The 23,130-nt window shown below is 41.3% G+C and overlaps 1 protein-coding gene across 1 annotated transcript in view; it reads left to right on the plus strand.

The window, feature by feature from the left end:
* MYO1F (myosin IF) overlaps positions 1-23,130 on the plus strand; it is a 273,313-nt gene that overhangs the window by 158,637 nt on the left and 91,546 nt on the right. Inside the window, exons 16-19 of the mRNA XM_086947211.1 lie at positions 934-1,015; positions 9,551-9,657; positions 10,959-11,057; positions 15,609-15,753. Coding sequence (XP_086803337.1) covers positions 934-1,015; positions 9,551-9,657; positions 10,959-11,057; positions 15,609-15,753 — 433 coding nt within the window. The remainder of the gene's footprint in view (positions 1-933; positions 1,016-9,550; positions 9,658-10,958; positions 11,058-15,608; positions 15,754-23,130) is intronic.

Here is a 23,130-nt window from a genome sequence, read left to right on the forward strand (position 1 = left end):
ATTAATACAAATTAATTGGCAATTAATAAAAAATAATTACCAATTAAAAAATAACAATAAATTCAAAATGAATACCAATAAATAAATAAAAATATTTAATTAATTACAATTAAATTACTTCCCACCCTATTCCCCTATAAACCCACAACCCGCTACAGAATCAAATTACGCAAAAATTAAATAACATAAAATTCATTACTTAAAATACATTAAACATACATTACAATAATTAATATACACTTTTCACACATATACTAACATACAAAACACTTTAAAAAAATTGATATTATTAAAAAATCGATATATTTAATGCCTATATTGTATACTTCGATATTTTGACTTCTATATTTTGAAAATCGATATTACTTACCTTAAATTCGATATTTTCAACCACTATATTGTGTCCATTCGATATTTTGTCCATTCTATATTTTTACTTCGATATTATGTCCATTCTATATTTTGGAATAGATATTATGACTGTTTACCGTTGATGAGGTGCAGAAAAACAGGAACTGATTCCATGCACCAATCGGTGCTTTATATAGCCAGGGTATCACGTCCGGGACAAGCGAAGCTGCAAAATAAGTTGCATGGCTGTATCTAGCAGAACTGGAATGCTATTGCTTGGGGAAAACATTTCCAGATCCAGTCTGCCGCCTCGAGAACATTCATGAGAAAAAAGGATCCATCAGAAAAACAAATATTTGAAAAATTATCTGAAAAATGCAGTTGGTAATAAATGTATAAAAACATAACCACTTTGATGACGTATTTCCAGCAACACAAACATTGCAAGGAGAGAGAATGGAACAGGGAGAGGTAGTGCCTGGAAATGTAAGTTTGGTCAGAGCTACATGTTTGTGCCACATGGATTAGGAACATAATGTGTTTCTTATTTCTTTTCTTTTTTCTCAACCTGCTTATCATTAGTTATTTCATTAGAGCCCTTTTTCCCGAAAAGCTGGATGCTGACAAGAAAGGGAGGCCAACGACAGTCAGTACCAAGATAAAGGTATGGTTCTTTCCCCCTGCTTTGAGTCACTTGCTGGAGTTTTAAGCCCAACAAAAATATGCTTGCACATGAATATGAGCTCCCTCCACACAAACAGGACAAATATATAAGGAGAAGCATCAGTGCAACTTCACCCCGCACATGCAAAACAGGTACCACATGGGCATCAATAGTGCCAGCTACCTCAGCACACAAGGGTGCTACACAGATACAAAGTTGTACAGAAGAGGATTCACCAAGTCATTTACAAGCACAATTGCCACTTTATAATAAAAAATTTCTTGTGATTGTGAATTGCATCTAAAATGTTTGCTTCGCATTGATATGTGGCGTAACGGTTTAAATATGAACTTAAATATATTTACACACACACACAGAAACACACATATATATACATATAAACACAAATATATATATATATGTATATATATATATATTACCTACTGGCGGTCGCCAGTAGGTATATATAGTTAGGATTTTTTCTCTATGGGATTTTTGAAAATTCTATGTCTAATAACTTTGGCGTTTGTGGACGGAATTGGCTGAAATTTTCAGGAAAATGGAACATTTTGTTTCTGAGCAGCCCCTGACAATTTGGGGGGGTTTCATCAAGGGGGGGCCGAGAAAAAAGGGGGGTCCCAAAACGCGTTTTTCCCATGTTAATTTCCATAGGGCGGTTGGCCTCACTTTTAGCTCGAACGGCTGAATGGATTTGCACGAAACTTGGCAAAATTGTAGGGACTGTTAGCCCGATGTGCCTTTGCTAGGTCTCAATATATGTGCTCCAGTGGATTTTGAGTAATTTAGGTTCAAAAAAAGATATATATCTGGGCGGAGCCTAACCACACATCTGATCTGATTGGCTGTCAGCACTTCATCCAAGAAGTGTTGGCAGCCATCTTGGGACCAATATACATGATAGCACCTCATTAAAAAGCATTGTAGTTAATAGAGGGTTTTAGGACTTTAGTTACATTATAAATCATTTGTTGATGGTACCATACTCGTTTTAGGAATTGTGGTGGGTTCTAAGGTGATTTTACCATGTGAAAAAACCTTCTGCTGTGATATCATGAATATTGTTTGAAAGAAAACTAATATCTCATGATTTTCCCACAGTGGTTTGGAAGGGGATCTATAAGCTAAACTGAAAGCATATTTTCTGTAAATTCACATTATCTTTCTCAGTCATGTGAAAATGAAGTCTGACAATCTCAGTAAAACATGTACATCCAACAAGGACAGAGACTGTCAGTTGATTCCTTTGTGTTCTACTGCAGCCTCCTAGAGTGTTCTAAAGAACAACTAGAGCGCTAACAGTCCTACTTATTACAAAGGTATGGCACACCTGAAGCCATCTTGATTGGAATAAAGTGGTAACTCTTAAAACATTTAATTTAAAAAGAAACAACATGAGGGGGTATATTTTGCCATAGAAAGTATGATTAGTGCTGCAGAATGAAAAATTAGGGCACATTTTGAGTGACTTCTCAAATCCTTTTCTATTTCATTAAAGCATTCTGACATGCAGTCTCCCAAAATGGCCACCAGAGACAAAAGAGCCCAAATGTAGCCCAAATATCACCCAGATGTAGCCCAAGTATAGCCCAATGACAGAATGTCCCAGAGTGTTCTAAGGAACAACTAGAGCGCTAACAGTCCTACTTATTACAAAGGTATGGCACACCTGAAGCCATCTTGATTGGAATAAAGTGGTAACTCTTAAAACATTTAATTTAAAAAGAAACAACATGAGGGGGTATATTTTGCCATAGAAAGTATGATTAGTGCTGCAGAATGAAAAATTAGGGCACATTTTGAGTGACTTCTCAAATCCTTTTCTATTTCATTAAAACATTCTAACATGCAGTCTCCCAAAATGGCCACCAGAGACAAAAGAGCCCAAATGTAGCCCAAATATCACCCAGATGTAGCCCAAGTATAGCCCAATGACAGCTTGTCCCAGAGTGTTCTAAAGAACAACTAGAGCGCTAACAGTCCTACTTATTACAAAGGTATAGCACACCTGGAGCCATCGTGATGGGAATAAAGTGGTAACTCTTAAAACATTTAATTTAAAAAGGAACAAAATGAGGGGGTATATTATGCAATAGAAGGTATTATTAGTGCTGCAGAAAGAAAAATTAGGGCACATTTTGAGTGACTTTTCAAATCCTCTTCTATTTCATTAAAAAATTCTGACATGCAGTCTCCCAAAATGGCCACCAGAGACAAAAGAGCCCAAATGTAGCCCAAATATCACCCAGATGTAGCCCAAGTATAGCCCAATGACAGAATGTCCCAGAGTGTTCTAAAGAACAACTAGAGCGCTAACAGTCCTACTTATTACAAAGGTATGGCACACCTGAAGCCATCTTGATTGGAATAAAGTGGTAACTCTTAAAACATTTAATTTAAAAAGGAACAAAATGAGGGGGTATATTTTGCCATATGAATTATGATTAGTGCTGCAGAAAGAAAAATTAGGGCATATTTTGAGTGACTTCTCAAACCCTCTTCAATTTCATTAAAAAATTCTGACATACAGTCTCCCAAGATGGCCACCAGAGACAAAAGAGCCTAAATGTAGCCCAAATATCACCCAGATGTACCCCAAGTATAGCCCAATGACAGAATGTCCCAGAGTGTTCTAAAGAACAACTAGAGCGCTAACAGTCTTACTTATGACAAAAGTATGGCACACCAGAAGCCATCTTGATTGGAATGAAGTGGTAAGTCTGAAAACACTCAATTTAAAAAGGAACAACATGAGGGGGTTAATTTTGCCATAGAAAGTATGATTAGTGCTTCAGAAAGAAAAATTAGGGATCATTTTGAGTGACTTCTCAAATCCTCTTCTATTTCATTAAAACAATTCTGACATGCAGACTGAAACATGCACTTTGAATACCAGCAGCAGACGTCCCTGGTGAGCAGTAGCTTTACTACAGTGATCTAATGTGCAACTAGAGTGCTAACATTCAGAATTTATGGCAAATGTGTGACACATCTGAATGCCTTCTTGATGGAACCAAAGTAAACAAGCATTGAAAATGCAATAGATCTCGCCCTCGTTTAAGTTAAAGCCATTCTGTTTGTAATGAGGTGGCTTTTTAGCTTTGCTTTTATTAGTGTTTTTTCAACTTTCATGTAAATAACATGCATCTGTATGCATATAAGTATATGTATGCATGCATTTATGTTTGTATTTATATAGATATACAGATGATATATGTTTATATATGTATGTGTATATATATATATTCACTGAAAAAACCATAGGTTATAGACCATATATAGTTAGGAATTAGCATTTACAAAACCTTGAAAATTCACTGAAAAAACCATAGGTTATAGACCATATATAGTTAGGAATTAGCATTTACAAAACCTTGAAAATTCACTGAAAAAAACATAGGTTATAGACCATATATAGTTAGGAATTCGCATTTACAAAACCTTATTTTACTCACACAAAACCATTGAAATTCCATATATAGTTAGTTGCACTAACTATATATCGCGCACCCGCAATCCACTGCTGATGATGTCACATATTACATCATTCATGACATGGTCAGTGACATCACTGATGACATCTCAAATGACATCACTGATGACATCACTGATGACAACATCCAGTGACTGTATGTTTCTGTAAAGTTAAAATATGTCTTACATATTGAAGAATGAGTGGATGTATAAGTGTCTGGATGAAGGATTTAGTAGGTGCATGACTGACTGTATGAGTGAGTGATTAAATGTGTCTCACTGAGTGCATGGGTTAGTGACTAAACTGTCTTAATTTGTGCATCATTATGTCTGTTGTTCTGTAAACTGTTGCATGTGTTGATAAGTAGCTATATGAGTAACTATATGGGTTATTGATTGGTTGCCCAAGTATTTGTATGGGAGACTGAGTGTGTGTGTGGGTGGCTGGGAGGTGTATGACTCTGTGCATAGATGTGTGAGCAGTTGATTCACTAGATGTATGGTTTCAAAAGTGCATGTGGAAACAGCTGTATGGGCGGTTGACTGTGTGCATGAGTGTATTGGTGAGTGAATGGATATCTCAGTGCTACATGTCAAAGTAAGTACATATGTAAAACACAGTACATGTGAGAGTTGACATATATAAATAACTGTGCATAAGAGCCAGTGAATGTGTGAGTGGCTGTATGGATCATTGTGAACTTGTATCAGGGATTGTATAAGAGAGTAAATATGTGTTAGTATATGTTTGAATAAGTAAAGTTTGTATAACTGTATAGTTGAGGAAATGGAGGTGTGATTGATTCTTTGCATGACTGACTAGGTGTGTGAGTAACTCCATGGATGAGTGACAGTCTGTGAGTGTCTGTTTACACTGATTGTATCTAAGGTTATATTAGAGTCTGAAGAGGTTCATCGTATTATCACATGAATGATATCATCAGTGATGTGATCAGTAATGTCAAATGAGATGTCATCAGTGATGTCATCAGTGATGTCATTTGAGATGTCATCAGTGATGTCATTTGAGATGTCATCAGTGATGTCATCAGTGATGTCACTGACTATGTCATGAATGATGTAATATGTGACATCATCAGCAGTGGATTGCGGGTGCGCGATATATAGTTAGTGCAACTAACTATATATGGAATTTCAATGGTTTTGTGTGAGTAAAATAAGGTTTTGTAAATGCGAATTCCTAACTATATATGGTCTATAACCTATGTTTTTTTCAGTGAATATATATATATATATATTTATATGTACATATATTAGAAGCCATGATGTCACTTCCTGCAACATCTCTTTGTGTGGTGTGAACACACGCATGCACACAATGTATGGTCTCTGGCCAACAGATGGGCACCTCCCCGCAACAGGACAAGAAGATAATAAAATTCATTAACTGCTTCTAAAAGTCAAAGTTGAATTCTTCCAAGAGTAACGACAAAACTAGCTACTGGATTAGTCTCTCCTGGGTGTCTGGGGTTTGATGGCCTTCTGGAGAACAAAACCTCTTGTCCTTTGGAAGATGTGCTGCACCGTTCAGTGCATGGAGTCCCAAGCCTTTGCTGCACCAAGGTGTTGAACCATTCTCTTCTTCTTAGCATGGAGCGGCAGGCCCATTGCAATTGGCAAATGTCAAGTAAGCTTCCATGTCAAATATTGGGAGATTGATTCTAACTACACTCTGATGACTCCAACGACTTGCGACAGGAAATAGAGCATAGCTCTTCCACAGGGTGGTTCCTGCCAAAGTCCCAACCTAACCAGAGAGGTCCTAATCAGGCTGGATCTGGATTTAACAAAACCTTCACAACTCCCTTTGGATCCAAGAGCCAGTTTTGCCTTAATAGTGTCCTCCATTTCTCAACTTGAACTCCTGAAGCTAAAGGTAAGAAAGTCCACTCCACTCCTCAGTCAGCATCCTGTGCTTGTGGAACAACGCCACCGAACTATGATGTGGTTGCCAGAGACCAAACTCAACCTCCACTATCTCGAAAGGCGTCACTGGTACCATCCCAGCTGCTCATCCAGGAATGACTTCCCGTCATTCAGGGGTAACTGTGCCCCTGTGCTGTGAATGCATTGTGTGGACCAGCTACCTTCATTGGATCTGCTTGGAGGATCTAGACACTGCTGCTGAGCAGAGGCCTAGACTCTAGACCTGGACTGTGGCAAAGAAGACCACAAAGACTTGCGTCCAACCAGGCACTACCATTCAGTCACGACCAAGAGTTTAGAGACTCACACATCCAGGTCTTAGCAGAGATTAAAGGCATCTATCATCTAGAGGTAGACACAGCTAAAACGCAGTCAGAGCCCAAACAGTTAAGTCCATATTATTAAGTAGACTCAAGACATCAGGAGGAAGATAGCCTCAAAGTTGATGGACTCAAACCTCTCGACAATCTGGTCTTTGTCTCCGAGATCGGTCCAGCTCAGTCTGTGGAGGTGACAGCCACTTCCCGAAGGCCACTCTTCTTGCATATTCACGAAGAGGCCAGATGTATTGAAATGGATGGGAAAAAGATTAACTTGAAAGGGGAACTTTCACTCGGGCAAGCGAGCACCAAAATCCCCAACGATTTGCCTAGACAATGTATTTTTTGTCTGGTATGACTGGGAGGTAGCTCTATTGAGGATTTCTCTTTGTCCATGTTGGGCCACTAAGGACTCCTACATTGTTAGTTTGTTCTTTACGATCAAGGTTATTGGCCAAGCTTGTTTGACCTTAGATAGAAAACGATAAGGACATCTGGAGATTAAACAATTAGTAAATGACCAGCTATGGGTACTTATTATTGTTAATATGGATTTCTCAAAGAAATGTATAATTTGGGATTCATTCTGGCTTTGATTTTTTTGCGCTTACTCTCAACATCCCTCTTCCAAATCGTCCCCTGACCAACCCCTTTATTGTTGGGTGTTCCAACCAGTGAAGCAGGGAACAAACTTGAGGGACAGTTATATATTTTATCTCAATATTTATCACTCCAAGCAAAAGTATTTTATTAGTTACTGTGCCTAGCCATGCACCTGGTAGACTTCTTCTCATTCAAAAAATGTTGCAAACTCAATCATATGAAAGGCCTCAGCAGAGATCTTACATCTAAGTATGGACTGGAATATTGTTTGAGGAGTATTAGAACAAATGCCCTTATGCACAACTCATTAAAGTAAATGGAATGGTTACGAATGTCCAAAAAAGAAACCAAAACTCAGTTCCAGTGAGAGAGTGCCTGTATTCTCTTAAGTGCAGGATTTACATCAAGTGACTGAGACTATGCCAAAATGAGTTCGACCGATGCATGGAACTCACAGTAAATGAGTGAAACTGTGCTGCAGGATGTAAAACTCACATTACGCAACCGTGGGTGTATTCCAAGAAGTGAAACACACGCCCAATGAATGAGGCTGTGTTCAAGGTGAGATATTTACAACCATTAAAAGAGTCTGTGTACTAAGAGGAGAAACTTCCTTCCAGAAAGAGAAGCTGTGGAGCAACGTGTGGAACTCACATCTATGCCACCAATGTCTGGAACAAGGTCACCGAATGCATCAGGACCAACCAAACACTGCTCAAGTTTAGAAAAGAGTTGGGGAGGCACATCTTTCAAGATCACTACATCACAATGCACTAACTGTCCACAACACAGCACATCTCTTCTGTCACTGGTTGCCTTCATGCTTGCATTTGAACCTGTATAGCGTTCTGTCGACTTTGGGCTAGGCTTGTGCTATAGAAATACCACATGCATACAAATACCACAAACATACATCTTGTGAGTGAAATAGTTATAATTGAGATGCTGCATGAAGTTGTGAGGCTATGCTACTGTTTACATGAAAATAAAGACTAAGAAAGGGCCCCAAGAAGTGAGCCTTTAGAACTCTGAGGGGGACTGGACCTCCAAGATTTGAGACTTATTAATAATGAGTTAGACTGAGCTCTAAGAGCTGCGGCTCGCGCTCACTGGCTATGCTCAAGGACTTTAAGCCACACAAAAATGAATGAGAGTAAACACCAAAGCTTGAGTCACACCTAACAGGAGAGGCTGTGCTGTAATGTGTGTGACTTCGACCTGAGGATTAAGGATGGTCTCCTAGAATTGAATCTAACAGAGTGCAACTGTGCTCCAAAAAGTGATACTCACAGACGAGTGAAACTGTCCAGCAATTCTCTCTCCTCTCTCTTTCCTCCACTCATGTATGCTCCATGTAAATATATATTTTTTTATATACAATAAAAAATTACAGAAATTAAAAAGTGTGATAGTTACACCCCATTAGTTAAGATGTACTTGTTCCACTCTATTTCTGTCTCTGACACGCCGGCCCTGCGTACTCCACTCTACTGCTTGTTTACCATGCTCTTGCCTCATTTGTAGTACTTAATGCAAGAGATACAGTTTTACCTATGTGCATAATAATGCTGCTAGAGCCACAGCACACACACTAATCACTACTGCAAAAACAAGTCAAATCCATTTGCCACACTGGTGTTCTTTGTGTGGTAGGTTATGGAGCAGGGATTTTGCTACTATCCAAATCACATAAAATGTTTGAACCAGAAGTAAGTCGAATCAGGTTCAACCCCGGTTACTTTAGTCATTACTTCTGTTCGCTGGCAACAAAGCAGAGGTAAGCTTTGCAGTAAGTCAGGAGTAAAGGATGAAAATTGTAGCCTATTTTATAAAAGTCTGACCATAAATGGAGATCTGGGCAAGTGGAGGATTGGGGGGTGGGCGTTGGGGAGGCTAGTCATTTGCCAGATTCCAAAGATGTCCACAAAAGGTCCTCTGACATACATTGAATATAAATAAGCACTCATTTACCTAGTCAGTGGTCACACTGAAAACCTAGAATGGATCTGCCCACTTTTTAGCTATGGTGAACATCCACGTCTCTCCATATGCACTAACTATCATTAGGATACAAGACTACACACTAGTCTAGATCGGGCAAGTAAACCTGGATAGACTAGCCAAGGACAAAAATGCTCCTTTTTATTCCTTTCATATTTGTCTTTTGTCACAGAAACAGGCCAACGACTTGGTAAACACGCTCATGAAGTGCACGCCACACTACATCCGCTGCATCAAGCCCAACGAGACAAAACGACCCAAAGACTGGGAGGAGAGCAGGTAAGCAAGGAGATGATCACTATCCTAACCCTCCAACAGGAAGAAAAGAAACTAGAAAGACCATTGTTTCTGTAATACAAATCTGCCAAAAGCCCAAGTGTCCTCGCCATAAACAAAAGCCACACCTGTGTTTGTATCATGACACCCGACACCTCCGGGCATCCCTCCCTTAGACTCTTGGACCTCTCGCTCTTCTAAAATGTATATATTTGTTTTCTTTTCCCAAATGTTCCGCCCCGTTACTAAGTTCTTTTGTATACAAGTTTGAATCCTGTAAAGCACTCTGATACCATAACGGGTCAAGTGTGCGCTCTATAAAACACAAAAATAAATAAATAAATAAATAAATAAATGTCTCTAACCGTTTCTGCAATGCGTACCGGTGCTCCTGTGGAATAAACTTAGGAGACAGTTCAGGGCACAGAGGAGTCTGGGTTAGTGGTGCTCAGAGAGAAACTCTGCCTCGAAAGTGACACAAGTACAGCTATAGCAGAGTCGCACCTGGATCTGATAACAGCTGTCCAGTTTAGGGGCTCGATTAGAGGTGAGCGTTAATGGGCATCCAGGGTCGTAGCTTCCAGGGGAGGGGTGTTTGGGGTGTGTCACCTCCCAAAAAATAGATTTTTGGCTTTTTTGTTTGGTCTAGGGCCCTCAATTGAGCCTGCTATTTCTGTGTTAGTGTTTCTTATCGTGCCTACCTGAATAGGAAGAAATGCTCAAATGTCCACCAGGTACTGGGAGAACCCTTGAAGCATGTCAGCTACATTGAGGTTTTTTATATCCCAAAGAAAGATTTCTTGCTTTGGAGGTCTGTTTTTGAAAAGCAATGTCGGTGGATTTGCCTGAATATGGCACACAGGCCAGGAAGTCACTGCCCATGTGGGCTGCCACCCACCTCATCAAACTCTAGAAATGTGAGCGGAGGTGGTAGATGCCATTCGGATGCAAGTTCTTACCTATGAAACAATCTACCTTGTGATAATGCTACAACCATGACCTTGCAAACTGTGCCTTAAAAGTCCACATGAGTACAGCATGATTTGCAAATGCTTAGGAATTCTGACCCAGGTGAAAGGAAGTCTGTGAGCTAGACAAGAACCTGGCACTTGCGACTAGGTCGCCTCACAACAGTGAGATATGCCGCAGTCAGTGAAGTACACATGAAGGCCATGCCTCCTTGATGAATAAGGCTTGATGAATAAATAACTTGTAGAGTGAAGCATTATACAGAGAACACTTTTATGCATGCACTAAAGTTTCCAATACATGTGAGGATAATGTTAATTATTTCTGTTCTACAGAGCCAAACATCAAGTAGAGTACTTAGGCCTGAAGGAGAACATCCGTGTCCGCAGAGCCGGCTTTGCCTATAGGAGGGTCTTTCACAAGTTTTTACAAAGGTAAGTGGATGGGTAAAGCTTTTGAAAAAGAGAATGATCAAAGTTTGTTGCTAGACACAATACTAAGTATTAGACAGTGATTGGCCCTTCAATGGAGGGCGGTCCCACCACCGACAACTAAGAACTGGATCATCAATGTAACACACCGTAAGACACAACTGGAGACATACTGGGAATTGCTGCCAGTGAGGTCCCGCCCCGGGATATTTTGGGGCCGTTTGTAAAATGGCTAAACACAGTCAACAACACCATGCCATTAAAACTAAAAAGAATAACGGAAAAGACGAAGAATCCATGGTTTGACGGATCATTGAACGAAGATAGGCGCAAACTAAGAATGGCTGAAAGAAAATGGAGACAAAACCCTTCATCCCCTGAGCTGAAAGCCCTCAGAAAAATTAGAAACCAATATAACAAAAAGATCATCAACTCCAAAAAGGAATTCATAAGATCGGAACTGGATAATGCCAAAAACAGACCACGGAAACTGTTTGAAATCCTGAAACAACAATCAAACAAACTAACTAAAACAGCGCATGAAAACGTAAAAACATCCATAAGTAGCGAGGAATTTTCTACATTTTTCACGGAAAAAGCCAAAGCGCTTGAAACGGAGCTCTTAAGCGCAGCAAATAACCTCCCCATTCAACCACTGACTACGAACGATCCCAATTCGACTACAGTGTGTAGCACAACAAAAAACAATGCAAACTGGGACACATTCGAATTATACAATCAGAACACGATCGCCAAAATGCTCGTGAAAATCAAACCCAACAACAACTACCAAGATCCCTTACCTGCGAAATGCTTAAGAGAAATCAGCCACATTGTGGTGCCAATCTGGACCAAAATAATAAATGCATCACTGTCACAAGGGACCCTCCCAGACTGTCTAAAAACTGGTCAAGTTGTTCCATTGATCAAAAAACCTACTGCAGATGCTACAGACCCGAATAACTTTCGACCAGTAACCAACATCCCTCTATTGGCCAAACTAATTGAGAAATGCGTGCAGGGCCAGCTGAGCTAACACATCAACAAGTTTTCCCTACTAGATGATTGCCAATCAGGATTCAGATCAGGGCATAGCACGGAAACAGCGATCCTCCATATTGTCGACGACGCGCTACTGGCTCTTGATCGAAATCAAGCATGCTTGCTAATTCTCCTGGACCTGTCATCGGCATTTGACACAGTAAATCACGAAGCTTTACTGGCCAGGCTACAAGACAGGATGGGAGTGTCTGGAAATGTGTTGAAATGGTTCGAATCTTTCTTACGGAACAGAACACAACGTTTCCTGGTCAATCATTCAATTTCACCATCCTGCCCTAACTCAATCGGAGTCCCACAAGGATCGACATTATCCCCTGATCTGTTTAACTTGTATTTTGAACCTCTTACAACAATTCTCAGTAACTCACAGGTATCCTATTATATGTATGCGGATGACACGCAAATATATATAAAGATCACCTCCCTTGAAGACATTGAGCGAATGAATGAAATATTAAAAAGGGCATTGCAATGGCTAACTACCAATCATCTGAAGCTAAATGCTCAAAAAACAGAATTCTTACTAATCTCTCCACCAAAGTGCGTTACGGAAATAAAGGAATGGACCAAGTTGGTGACTGCGCTCAACTGCACCCCGACTCTAGTCAACTCAGCTAAGTCGCTAGGAATCACTTTAGACGAGAGTCTTGACATGAAAACTCATATTAATTCAATGGCAAAAAACGCCCGCTTCCACCTGAACTACCTAAGAAAATTGAAACCATTCATCTCTGAAGCAGATCTGAAACTGGCAATCCAATCTTTAGTCATCTCTAGGATTGAATATGGTTGCACCACCTTAGCAGGTCTACCAAAAACATCCACAGCACCACTAAAAGCCTGCCTCAATGCTGCGGCGAGACTCATCACCGGATCTAGGAAGTTTGACCACATCTCCCCTCACCTGAAAGCGTTGAATTGGCTACCCTATGAGGCCAGAATTCAACTAAAGATAGCATGTATCACCCACAGAGCACTCCACTACAATACTCCTAGATACCTATCCAAGAAAATTGAGCTATCAGGAGGCAACAGACCGGCCAGGAGTGCCAAAGAGTTGGTGCTGCGCCCAGCCATATTCAGAAAGAAAAAAACTTATGACAGAGCGTTCTCAGGAGCTGCCCCCAGGATTTGGAATTCATTGCCTCCAAGCATTAGGAAGATTCCTAATACCTCAAAATTTAAGCGAGAAGTGAAGAGCTTCTTAATGAGTAAATACCTTATATAGACAAGGTTATGTCTCACTATGAGATCGAATGCTAGCAGAAAGGGAAGGACTGCCGTGAATTAGATGAAAGATAATGATGGTCTGATATTGTCGACTTTCGTTTTGTAACTAAACTGTATACCAATTGCTACCTCTTGTCAAAACTAATTCATACAACTATCTCACATCCTGAAACTATATAACCGCTACCTCATAGGTATGACAAAAAGGACAAATGACATAACCTCATGTTGTAAAGTTAACTCGTATTATAATCGACGAACCTGAGTGGAATGTAGTTACTTAAGCACTCACTATAGCCATATAACTATCTACCTCATATCTATTTGTTTGTTTAATGGTTATCTTCTTGTTAATATTTAAACTACTTGTATGTGAAGCGCTCTGATACCCACGGGTCTTGTTCGCGCTATATAAAACTTTAAATAAATAATAAATAAATAAACGTGACAAAAGGGAAACTATAGCTCACAGCTGACTAGAGCAGAGATCTAGCCACCCTCAACCACTAAACAAACCTTACACTAGAAGGCATACAAATGCCACTGTAACAATAATGTACTGTACTGCTGATGATCATAACTGCTATGTGTCGAAATAAGGATTTTGATGTTGTCATACCACCGCCCTGGTGGCACTGAGTAATGTACTGGTGACTGTTTTGTCTGATTGTAATTTATGTTTTTACAATTGCCAATAAAAAAAGTATTAGACAGTGATGCCATGTATTGGATTCAAGCTAAAATAATTCAGTCTGTTGGATAGGGAGTAAGCTGATATTCACATAAAATTGACAAGTTCCAGTAGAGACTGATTGAGGTCAAGGGGAATACCAAGATTCTGCCGCTTTGGTCTCATTCTTAGGATAAACAAATCAGAGAAGAATAGACTAGAGAATGTATTCTTGCAAGTAGACCAATGACTAAACCATTAGATTTTGTAAGACAGCCAACCTATGTCCAATAACACTGGTATAAATAGACATGTTTCCAATAAACAACCTGATAATTTTACCAGAAGGCTGTGAAGGTTGGAGAATGGCGTAAAGAATTGCAAAATCAGGCGATTGTTGGTGATGCCGCAAACACTTTATGATATACAAACGGTTATTATTAAACATATTCATGACTTAGAACTGTGCCTGCTGCTTTTAATTTGCTAAATTTCACTATTGCAAGGCAACATTTTACCTTTCAGCTCCCAGAGAGGTTAAATGGACAGTCACCAATGCATCCCACTATGTATTCTGTATACCCATGCATTTTGGCACTTTCTAAAAGGTACTTGACTATGGAGTTAGGGTCTATAGGATAGATTTGCTTTACAGGTAAGCCATGAATGTAAGTTGCTTGAGGACATCCATTTCTGCATAGGCAAAAACATTTTTATTTTGTGATCTAGTAAGGCATTTAAACTTGAAGACAAATAAGCTTATGCCCAAGCTCCTACATTCACTTCAAAGAACCTTTCTAAATTTGAGACATACTCTCAAAGAAATTAAACTCTGGAGGCCTTTATTTTAACCATTAGGACGGTACCTTCCAAAGATGTGCATCACAATGTCACATCACCCAGTAAAAGATGGGGCCCAGAGGCGGAGATGCTGCCAATCACATGGCTGTGGCAATATTATCTAGGCAGCCTCCAGCAATTTTAGAATTCGGGTATGGTACCTTTTACTCGATTCAACATGGCCTGGCTGGGAAGATGGATGGAGGAAGGGTGGCAAGAGAGACTTATCCTGGCCCAGCTAGACATGCCCTGAAGCAGCTTGAGGTAAGTGCAAGTGTGCCCACTGCCCACATTTTTGAAAGGTTCCATCTTCAGCTATAAACCATTTAAGCATTTAGGTTCCTGGTGGTAAGCAGGAACTTCAGACTGTGCTGTCGCAAGGCATCAAACATGCAGGCACACGCCTGTGAGTGCATGGCTAACAGGCAAGGCGGGCAGGCAGTGGATCATCAACTGTTGTATGGCGTGGTCTTGATCACTCCCTGTCAGCTCATGACTGACGCTGCATCAGTGCTGTGCGAACATATTAAATGTCAGACCCTGCCCTGCATTACGATTTTCTTGCAAATTAAGGCAAATGCTCTGATATATATTTATGACACCCCCAAAACCACGTAAATGTCAGTAGGCAACCTGGAAGGGACAGATATTGCTTGTTCTCACAGAGATGGTGTCATAATGTTGTGGAATATAATATATTATGGAACTATTGCTTACCACAGAGTCAGCCTAATTCCCCCATTCTCACCCAGGTACGCAATCTTGACCCCAGAAACCTGGCCCAAATGGCGCGGTGAGGAACGTCAGGGCGTGCAGCACTTGCTGAGGTCTGTAAACATGGATACAGACCAGTTCCAGATGGGAAGAAGCAAGGTGTTTGTGAAAAACCCAGAATCGGTATGTTTTCTGGACCATTCAGATTGGAGCAAAATGTTTATCATTCATGTAAGAACAGGTTGTGTTTGTTGCTGCTATTGCTGTTGTCATGGTGAGTTTGTAATACTCTCATGAAACGGTGCAGTGGTGAGAAGTAGTTTGCCTGATTTCACGGAAATTTTAAAAGCACCTTCATCAGGTTCCATCCATGAGAACGAGAAGCAGAAAAGCCTTACAGGTGATAGAGCGCTTTACAAATATACGTAACATAACAACCTTTTCTTTGAGGGAAGTGTCATTTGAGAAGTTCACAGTCTTTGAACACTTGTTTGATAAGTTGGAATGGATCTTTCAAATAATCGGATGCAGAGGAAACAAACAGAAATAGAAATACTGGGTAAAGCATAAGAGGAAAATAGTCATGGATTTCAGTCCTTCCGGCAGGGGATTATTTGAACTGTGCTAATAAAATGGGATGGCGGGTTGATCTCCCTGCAAAGTTGGTATTACGTACTGTTCTCTCCCATCTGGAGGTCAATAGATATGCAAAGGCTCGTCTATGTTTAGGCCTCATTGTGGCTAAGAGAGACATCAATAGGAAATGGAAGATACTGCACTACCAGATCTGGTGACCCGGAGAGAGAAATGGATCATTGAAATTCCAATCGATAAAGCCAGTGGTTGGCCACAGAACCACCACAAAATTCAGGAAGGTTGGAAACACTACATAGGATGTATTACTTGATATGGGTGTGGAGTCTAGGGCTGCTTAACTGAGCTATTGGGATATTACAATTCTTCCCTCTCTTTGAATTGGGGTACAGGTTATGTATAGCTTGTACAGCTTACTAACAGCACATAATTATTCAATGCTCCTCTTTGAATGTATATTCACCCACCCCATAGTGTGGACTCAACTCAGTGAATTGTTGTCTTGTAAAATGCCTATTAAAATGATTATTTAAAAAGAGGAAAATGGTAAATTTGCAGGTTTACTATCAGAGGTAGAGTTGAGGCAGACATGGGAAATATAAGTGACCAAATCAGGTTTTCAGGCGCACCTACAGTGAAATGTATCAGGTAATCAGTGCAAAAATTCCTAGCTTTTGTGTTGCAAAGTTTCAATTCTATTAAGGACTCGGAGGCAAGGATTATGCTTTCTTTCTTCACTTTATTTTTTCAAAAGCCATTAACATTTAACACTAACAGATCAACTTTCCATCAACCATGATGAAAGAAGAAGAAAACATCAACCAATCAGGACAAAGAGTATCCCATTATAGTCCTTTCTCAATAGCCATGCCCCCTCTTTCTTTGCACGACAAAGTCCATATTCTCCAGCCTGTCATTCCTGCTTAGACGTTTCATTTCCTGTAAGAAAGAAACCAACATACCAGATCAAATGCTATCTGTCCAAAGAATATGTATGCATTTTATTTATGCTGTCACAATACCCGTGTGTAACTGAAATACCATTATGAAACATTTACCTACTTTTGATACAATTATCTCCATATTTCTTATTAGCCCCCCGTAATTGAATGGGGATCACGATCTACAAATCCTTGGGTGGGATAACCCTTGCCTCCGAGTCCTTAATGTAATTGAAATTCTTCGTCACGAAAGCTAAGAAATGTTGCATTCTATGTCAGGACCAGAGGCAAGGATAAGGCTTGTGTAAAGCTTATTAATTACAATGGAAGCCATATCCACCACAGGCTTGAAATAAAATAGTTTGAAGGTGGAGTCTGAGGACCAATCTGCCGCATTCAGAATGTCCACCAGAAAGGCCCAGAGAGCAATGGCTTTCGAAACCAAGGGGCCCCTAGTCGAATGGGTTTCAGTTTTAGAAGTGTCAATGCCAACCTCCTGCATAACCCATCTAACCTATACCTGCAGAGGTAGGAGAAGAGACAGCATGAAATGGTTTTTGAAAGGAGACAAGGAGCTGTCGTTCCCTCTGGGGTTGAAGTTATAGCCTCATAGGCCTTAATGCATCTCAACACACATAGATTAGGATGATCGTCAAACGCTGGATATGAAATCAATCTAGAGTTACATTTCGTATGCCTAGATACATGAGAAGTAACACCTTCTGGGGTAAAAACCCCACCTGCAATATCCAGAGCTCGTACATCCAAAAATCTTCTGCAGATGAGGCAAAGTAACATGGCCAACTTACCAGGAATATATTCTCAAGAAAGGTAGTTATACATTTTTCAGGACGATAAAAGGTTAAGGGCTATGTTCACATCCCAAAGGGATGAGTCCCTAGGTTTGTAAGGAAGGAATAATCTGATACCCCTCATCAGTGTCCTTACCAAGGTATGTCCCGTACCAGAGATACTTGTACCGACAGGTGTCCAGTTAAAATGGCGAACCGGACCGCATTTACCGATCTATATGTCAAGCCTTCTGATGCCAGGGAAGACAAAAAAGTCAATATGAGCACAACATGGGACCCCACAAAATCCACGTCCCTCTGGACACACTTGTGAAGCCATCTTGACCAAGTGGGATCGTGGTTCCTGAGGCCCATGGCTTTGATAGGAGGCATTAAGCCTCCGGCCAAGTCCTCCATTCCCTGTAGTCCTCCACACCATAATGAGTGACATTTGACCGTTCAACACTAAATGATGTTGATTGTCCTGGGGATCCAGGAGGAGATCTGGAAATAGGGGGAGAAGGATTGGAGAATCCCAAGAAAGTTCCATCAGAACTGGAAACCAGACTTCAGATTACCACGTCAGAGTCACGACAACCAGGTCCACCACCTGTTGTCATATTTGTGCTGAGAGTCGAGTAATCATTGGAAAAAGTGAAAATACATAGGCCTTCTCTAGGCTCCAATCTTAATGAAAAGCATCTGGCACTGCCGCTTGTGGGTCCGGTTTCCAAATGAAGAACCGCTGCTATCGATGATCCAGGTTCAATGCAAACAGATCCACTGAAAAAGGAGTCCATCTACCCTCTATGTGTTTAAAGATCCACAGATCCAGTTTCCACAATCTCATGTCTTGGAGGTGCCTGGAATTCCAGTCCGCTACCACATTGGCTTTCCGTGGAAGGCGTTCTGCGATAACTGAGATGCTGTTGTCCAGGCAGAAGTGCCAGAAATTCTTATCCAGGTCTAATAGGGCCTTTGATTGTGTCCCGCTGAGGTGATTGATATGCCGCACCACAGAGATGTTGTCCATCTTCAATAGCACACATTATTGAACTTTGACTTTGGTCCAGGGACGTACTGCGAAGTCACCCGCCAAGAGTTCTAAGCAGTTAATATCATTGTTGTCCTTGAGAAGACCATTTCATTCTGATGGAAAATTCCCCACAATGGGCACCTCAGCCACTTCTGCTGACCGACTCTATAACTATGTCCGGGTTGGAGCCAAAGATTGCTCTCCCATTTCACACTTCCATGTGCGTGAACTACCATGTCAATTCTTCCTTTGCACCCTTCGTCAAAAGAACCGTTTATGAGTATGTTACTCCCTTGCACAAGTGGTGTGCTTTGAGTCATTGGAGGGCCCTGTAATGGAGTGGGATCGGGAATATTGCCTGAATGGATGACAAAAAGAGTCCTACTATGCATGCAATTTGTCTCAAAGAGGTCTGTTCTTTTGACAGTGTCCTGCGTCATTCCTGTCGGATCTTTGTGACTTTCTTTGCCAGGAGGCTCAGTGTGATGTTGCAGGAAATGATGACAAACACCAGCATCATCGTTCTCTGCACTGGGAGAAGGAAGGATTTCTTTGCATTGATTATGAATTCTAAATCTTCCAAAAGGTGCACCACCAACTGATAATGTTCCCAGAGTTTCCTTTGGCATTGTTCCCGAAGTAGGATATCGTCTAAGTAGACAATTAAGCAGATCCCTTTAGCCCTGAGAATTTCTATGACTGGACACAGAATTCTGTTGAAGTACCGTGGCGCAGGAGACAGTCCAAAGGGCAAGCACGTGAATTCGGATGGCTGCCTGCCCATACTAATTGAAGAAATCATGAATGTGGAGGGAATAGGGGAATTGTAAGATCGGCAACCTTCAGATCCAGGTGTACCATGCAATCCCATAATCTGAGGATGTCTGTCAGTAGATGGATACCTCCCAGCTTGAAATGGTGGTACACAAGCTATTTATTGGCCGCCATCCCCCTTTCCACCAAGGAAAGATTGCTAACGAAACCTCTTGGATTAACAGAAGAAGGGGATATAGCCCCTTTGTCTAGAAGGTCTTGCACCCCCTGAGAAATTAGGAGGGGGTACTGTGATGAGAGGGTCAGGGGACAAGGGGTCCCGTTCTGTCTGGGGTCAGATGAATTCTATGTGGAATCGCCGGACCGTCTGAAGAACCCATGCTTCTGACATAATACATTCCCAATTGTGAATGAAGAGAGGGCCAGGTGCCCTCCCTTTAGTTGGGAAGAAGGGAGAATACTTACCAGAACCCATGTTGAGGAAGCTCCCTTTGGCTCCTCCCCTTCCATGTCAGTGGTGTTGGCCTCTGGAAGGGTAAAAGTTCCCAAATATTGAATGTTCGTGCCATTGGAAGCATCGAGATCCTTGGCCCCAGAGGGGGGCATTTGCCACTGCGCGGCCGGTCGAGTGCCCTCTACCACGATCAGCCCCTGTAAAAACATTAGGGGGGAAGATCCTATTTAATGACGACTGGGCCATCTCTAGGGAAGTAAAGGTGGCAACACACTTGCCCAATTCTTTGACGAAAGGGTCCCCAAACAGACTCCCTTGGGTAATTGGCCCTGCCTCAGAAGAAGCCAGGTCTCCAAGTTTGGATCCACCTTGATGAGGGGTGATCGGCTATGTTCGAAAGACAACACACAAATAGCTTCCCAGAAAAATAACAGCATATTGTGCCCAACCTAACAAGATGTCTGGGGAGATTAAGGAACCCAGCTGCTTGGCCTCCTCAGCAATGTCTAATATTTCTGTGATATTCAATATTGTATCCTGGCATGACCGCCAGGAGTGATCATTGACTTTCCTGGGATTCCTGGCGAATTCCCCTAGAAAAGTGGACATTTGTGGGTCTAACTCTGGGCCAATAGTGGCTTTCCCCTCAAGGGAGGAGAGATGGCACTCCTCCGTGAGGCGAGCCCAGGTTTTTCTTTCAACTGGTTTCCTCAACCTTCCCACAACATAAGTCGCTACCTTTTCTGTGGAGGACCATTACACAGAACGGGGGTTTACCAGGTCGTCTGAATCCAACATGTCAGACTGGGGGACTCTGAGACGGAGTTAGGACGCTGTGGTCGGGCCAGGATCCACATCCAAATCACTGTGGGAGTCATCTGCATGGGAGTCCATCCATGTCTAGATGGTCAGTTATGCCTTCCACCTCTAATTGAGGGTAGGAATCCTCTCTGCCTCTGCCCAGTGGGATGGTCAGCTGAGTATCTGGAAACTTAGGAGGCTGGAATAAAATTGCCTGCTTTAAGCGGTCAAAAAACGTCTAGACGACGCCTTGCACATGCTTGCTTTTTGTTTCTACCTTCTGAAAGTTGCTGTTTGAGATACCAGTTGGTTGTCTGTACCCCAGAGGTGAATCCAACAGAACTGGGGGTTCCAGAAAACCGCAGGCCAAATGCAATAGTATGTGTGTCAATTGACAATTGCTGAAGCGACCGCTTGATGTATGGAGGCATCTACAGTGTTGCAGAAATAATCATCGAAGGTAAGTTAGAGGGGCACAACCTCGTCCTTCCCACAATTTGCCTTAGGTTGATGTACAACATGCTCAATTATGTCTATTACGGCCGAAGGCTGCGATATAGAGATGTGGAACAGCACTGAGAAGGCCTAAAGCACTTATGTGGGTACATGCCCTGGGATAATATACACTTTACAATACATCACGAGGGCAAAGAAGCACACCTGGGCAGTCCCAACAAAGGATTTACAACACCTGTGGCCTAACCGGTATGATACTGGCTGGAGGCATCCACTTAACTGGCATCAGAAAAAGAATGAATGCAGTCCGTTGCAAGGGCGTCATCACCACAAATCGGGCACTGTAGCCTGTACAGATCCTGAAAGGGTGTTCTGCTCCAGGTGATGTTCGCAAGGCCAGGGCTCGGGAACCGGTCACACTGCTATGAATTTGAGATACGCGCCATAGCCCGCGTTGACGCGTATTTCTATGGTATGCACGTGCAAGTTGAGCGTCCTCTAGCCGGTGGAGGCCATAACAGTGTTCCACTGCCCGCAAACAAAAAATTGTGAGTTAGAGCCTCGTGAGGAACACTGACATGTGCCCCTGCGGCGCTAACCGGTAAGAAAAGAGGAAACTTAAGTAAACATTTTGAATAAACATGCACAATTGCAGAAATATGCCTTCAAAACATACCACAAAGCTAGGAAAGAAAGAGATACTTATCTTATGGCTGCTGAGCAGCGAAGAGGGGACAAGACCATAGAGAAACGACTTTAAAGGGATACTCTTTGTCCTAATTGGTTAATGTTTTCTTCTTACTCCTTTCCTCATGGTTGATGGGAAAGGTAGTCTGTTAATGTTAAATGTTAATAAAACAAACATGGCTGCTGAAAAAATACTGCGAAGAATGAAAGCATAATCCTCAACTCCGGTCCTGACATAGAATTCGACCTAAATGGTAATTTTCTGATGTCCTAATCCGTTTTGGAAATTGTGGCATTTGGTACGCACAATTAACACCCAGGTCTTCATTAGTTCCAGTTTCTATGTAGCGTGCAGGCTTTTTCTTTCTTTACGGTTTCTCATGTGTTATTCAATTTTAGCTCATTTACAGTATCTTCAGTACTGTGAACATCCAGTAGGGCCATACGTTGACACTATATAACACATGGAGTAAAACTGGCAGGGAGAGTGCCGTGGCAAGACTTTGCTTTGGTCCAAGTTGATCTTGTTAGGCATATGTTATGCAGTCCCTGACAGGTAGCATCACAGCTAAAGTACAACCTTTGTAGGAAATCGATTTTTTATTTATCTGTAACTGCAAAAGGTAACCAATCTCACCAACTTTTTAATAATACAAATCAGATCTTTTGGTTTTAACAAATGAGACAAACATTAATTGAGTTATTCAAGGGTTAATGTAGAAGTGAAATAATATATCCGCACTGATTAGCTACATGAACTGTATGGATGCTTGTAACAGTCTTTAGTTTGTGGGTCAATGGTTCACCATGAAAACAGCCATTACAACACAGGCATTACCACGCAATACCTTTACCACACACCATTTACCACACACTGCCCTTACAACGCACTGCCTTTACCACGTATATACCTTTACCACACACACCTTTATATGGCAAGGTAAGTATTTGTATGTGTGTTTGTGTGTGTATATATGCACACACATACATATATCTATATTATATATAGTTTAGGGGTGGGCAGGA

Source organism: Lissotriton vulgaris, chromosome 12 (assembly GCF_964263255.1).
Source record: "Lissotriton vulgaris chromosome 12, aLisVul1.2, whole genome shotgun sequence".
NCBI classification, from domain to species: domain Eukaryota; kingdom Metazoa; phylum Chordata; class Amphibia; order Caudata; family Salamandridae; genus Lissotriton; species Lissotriton vulgaris.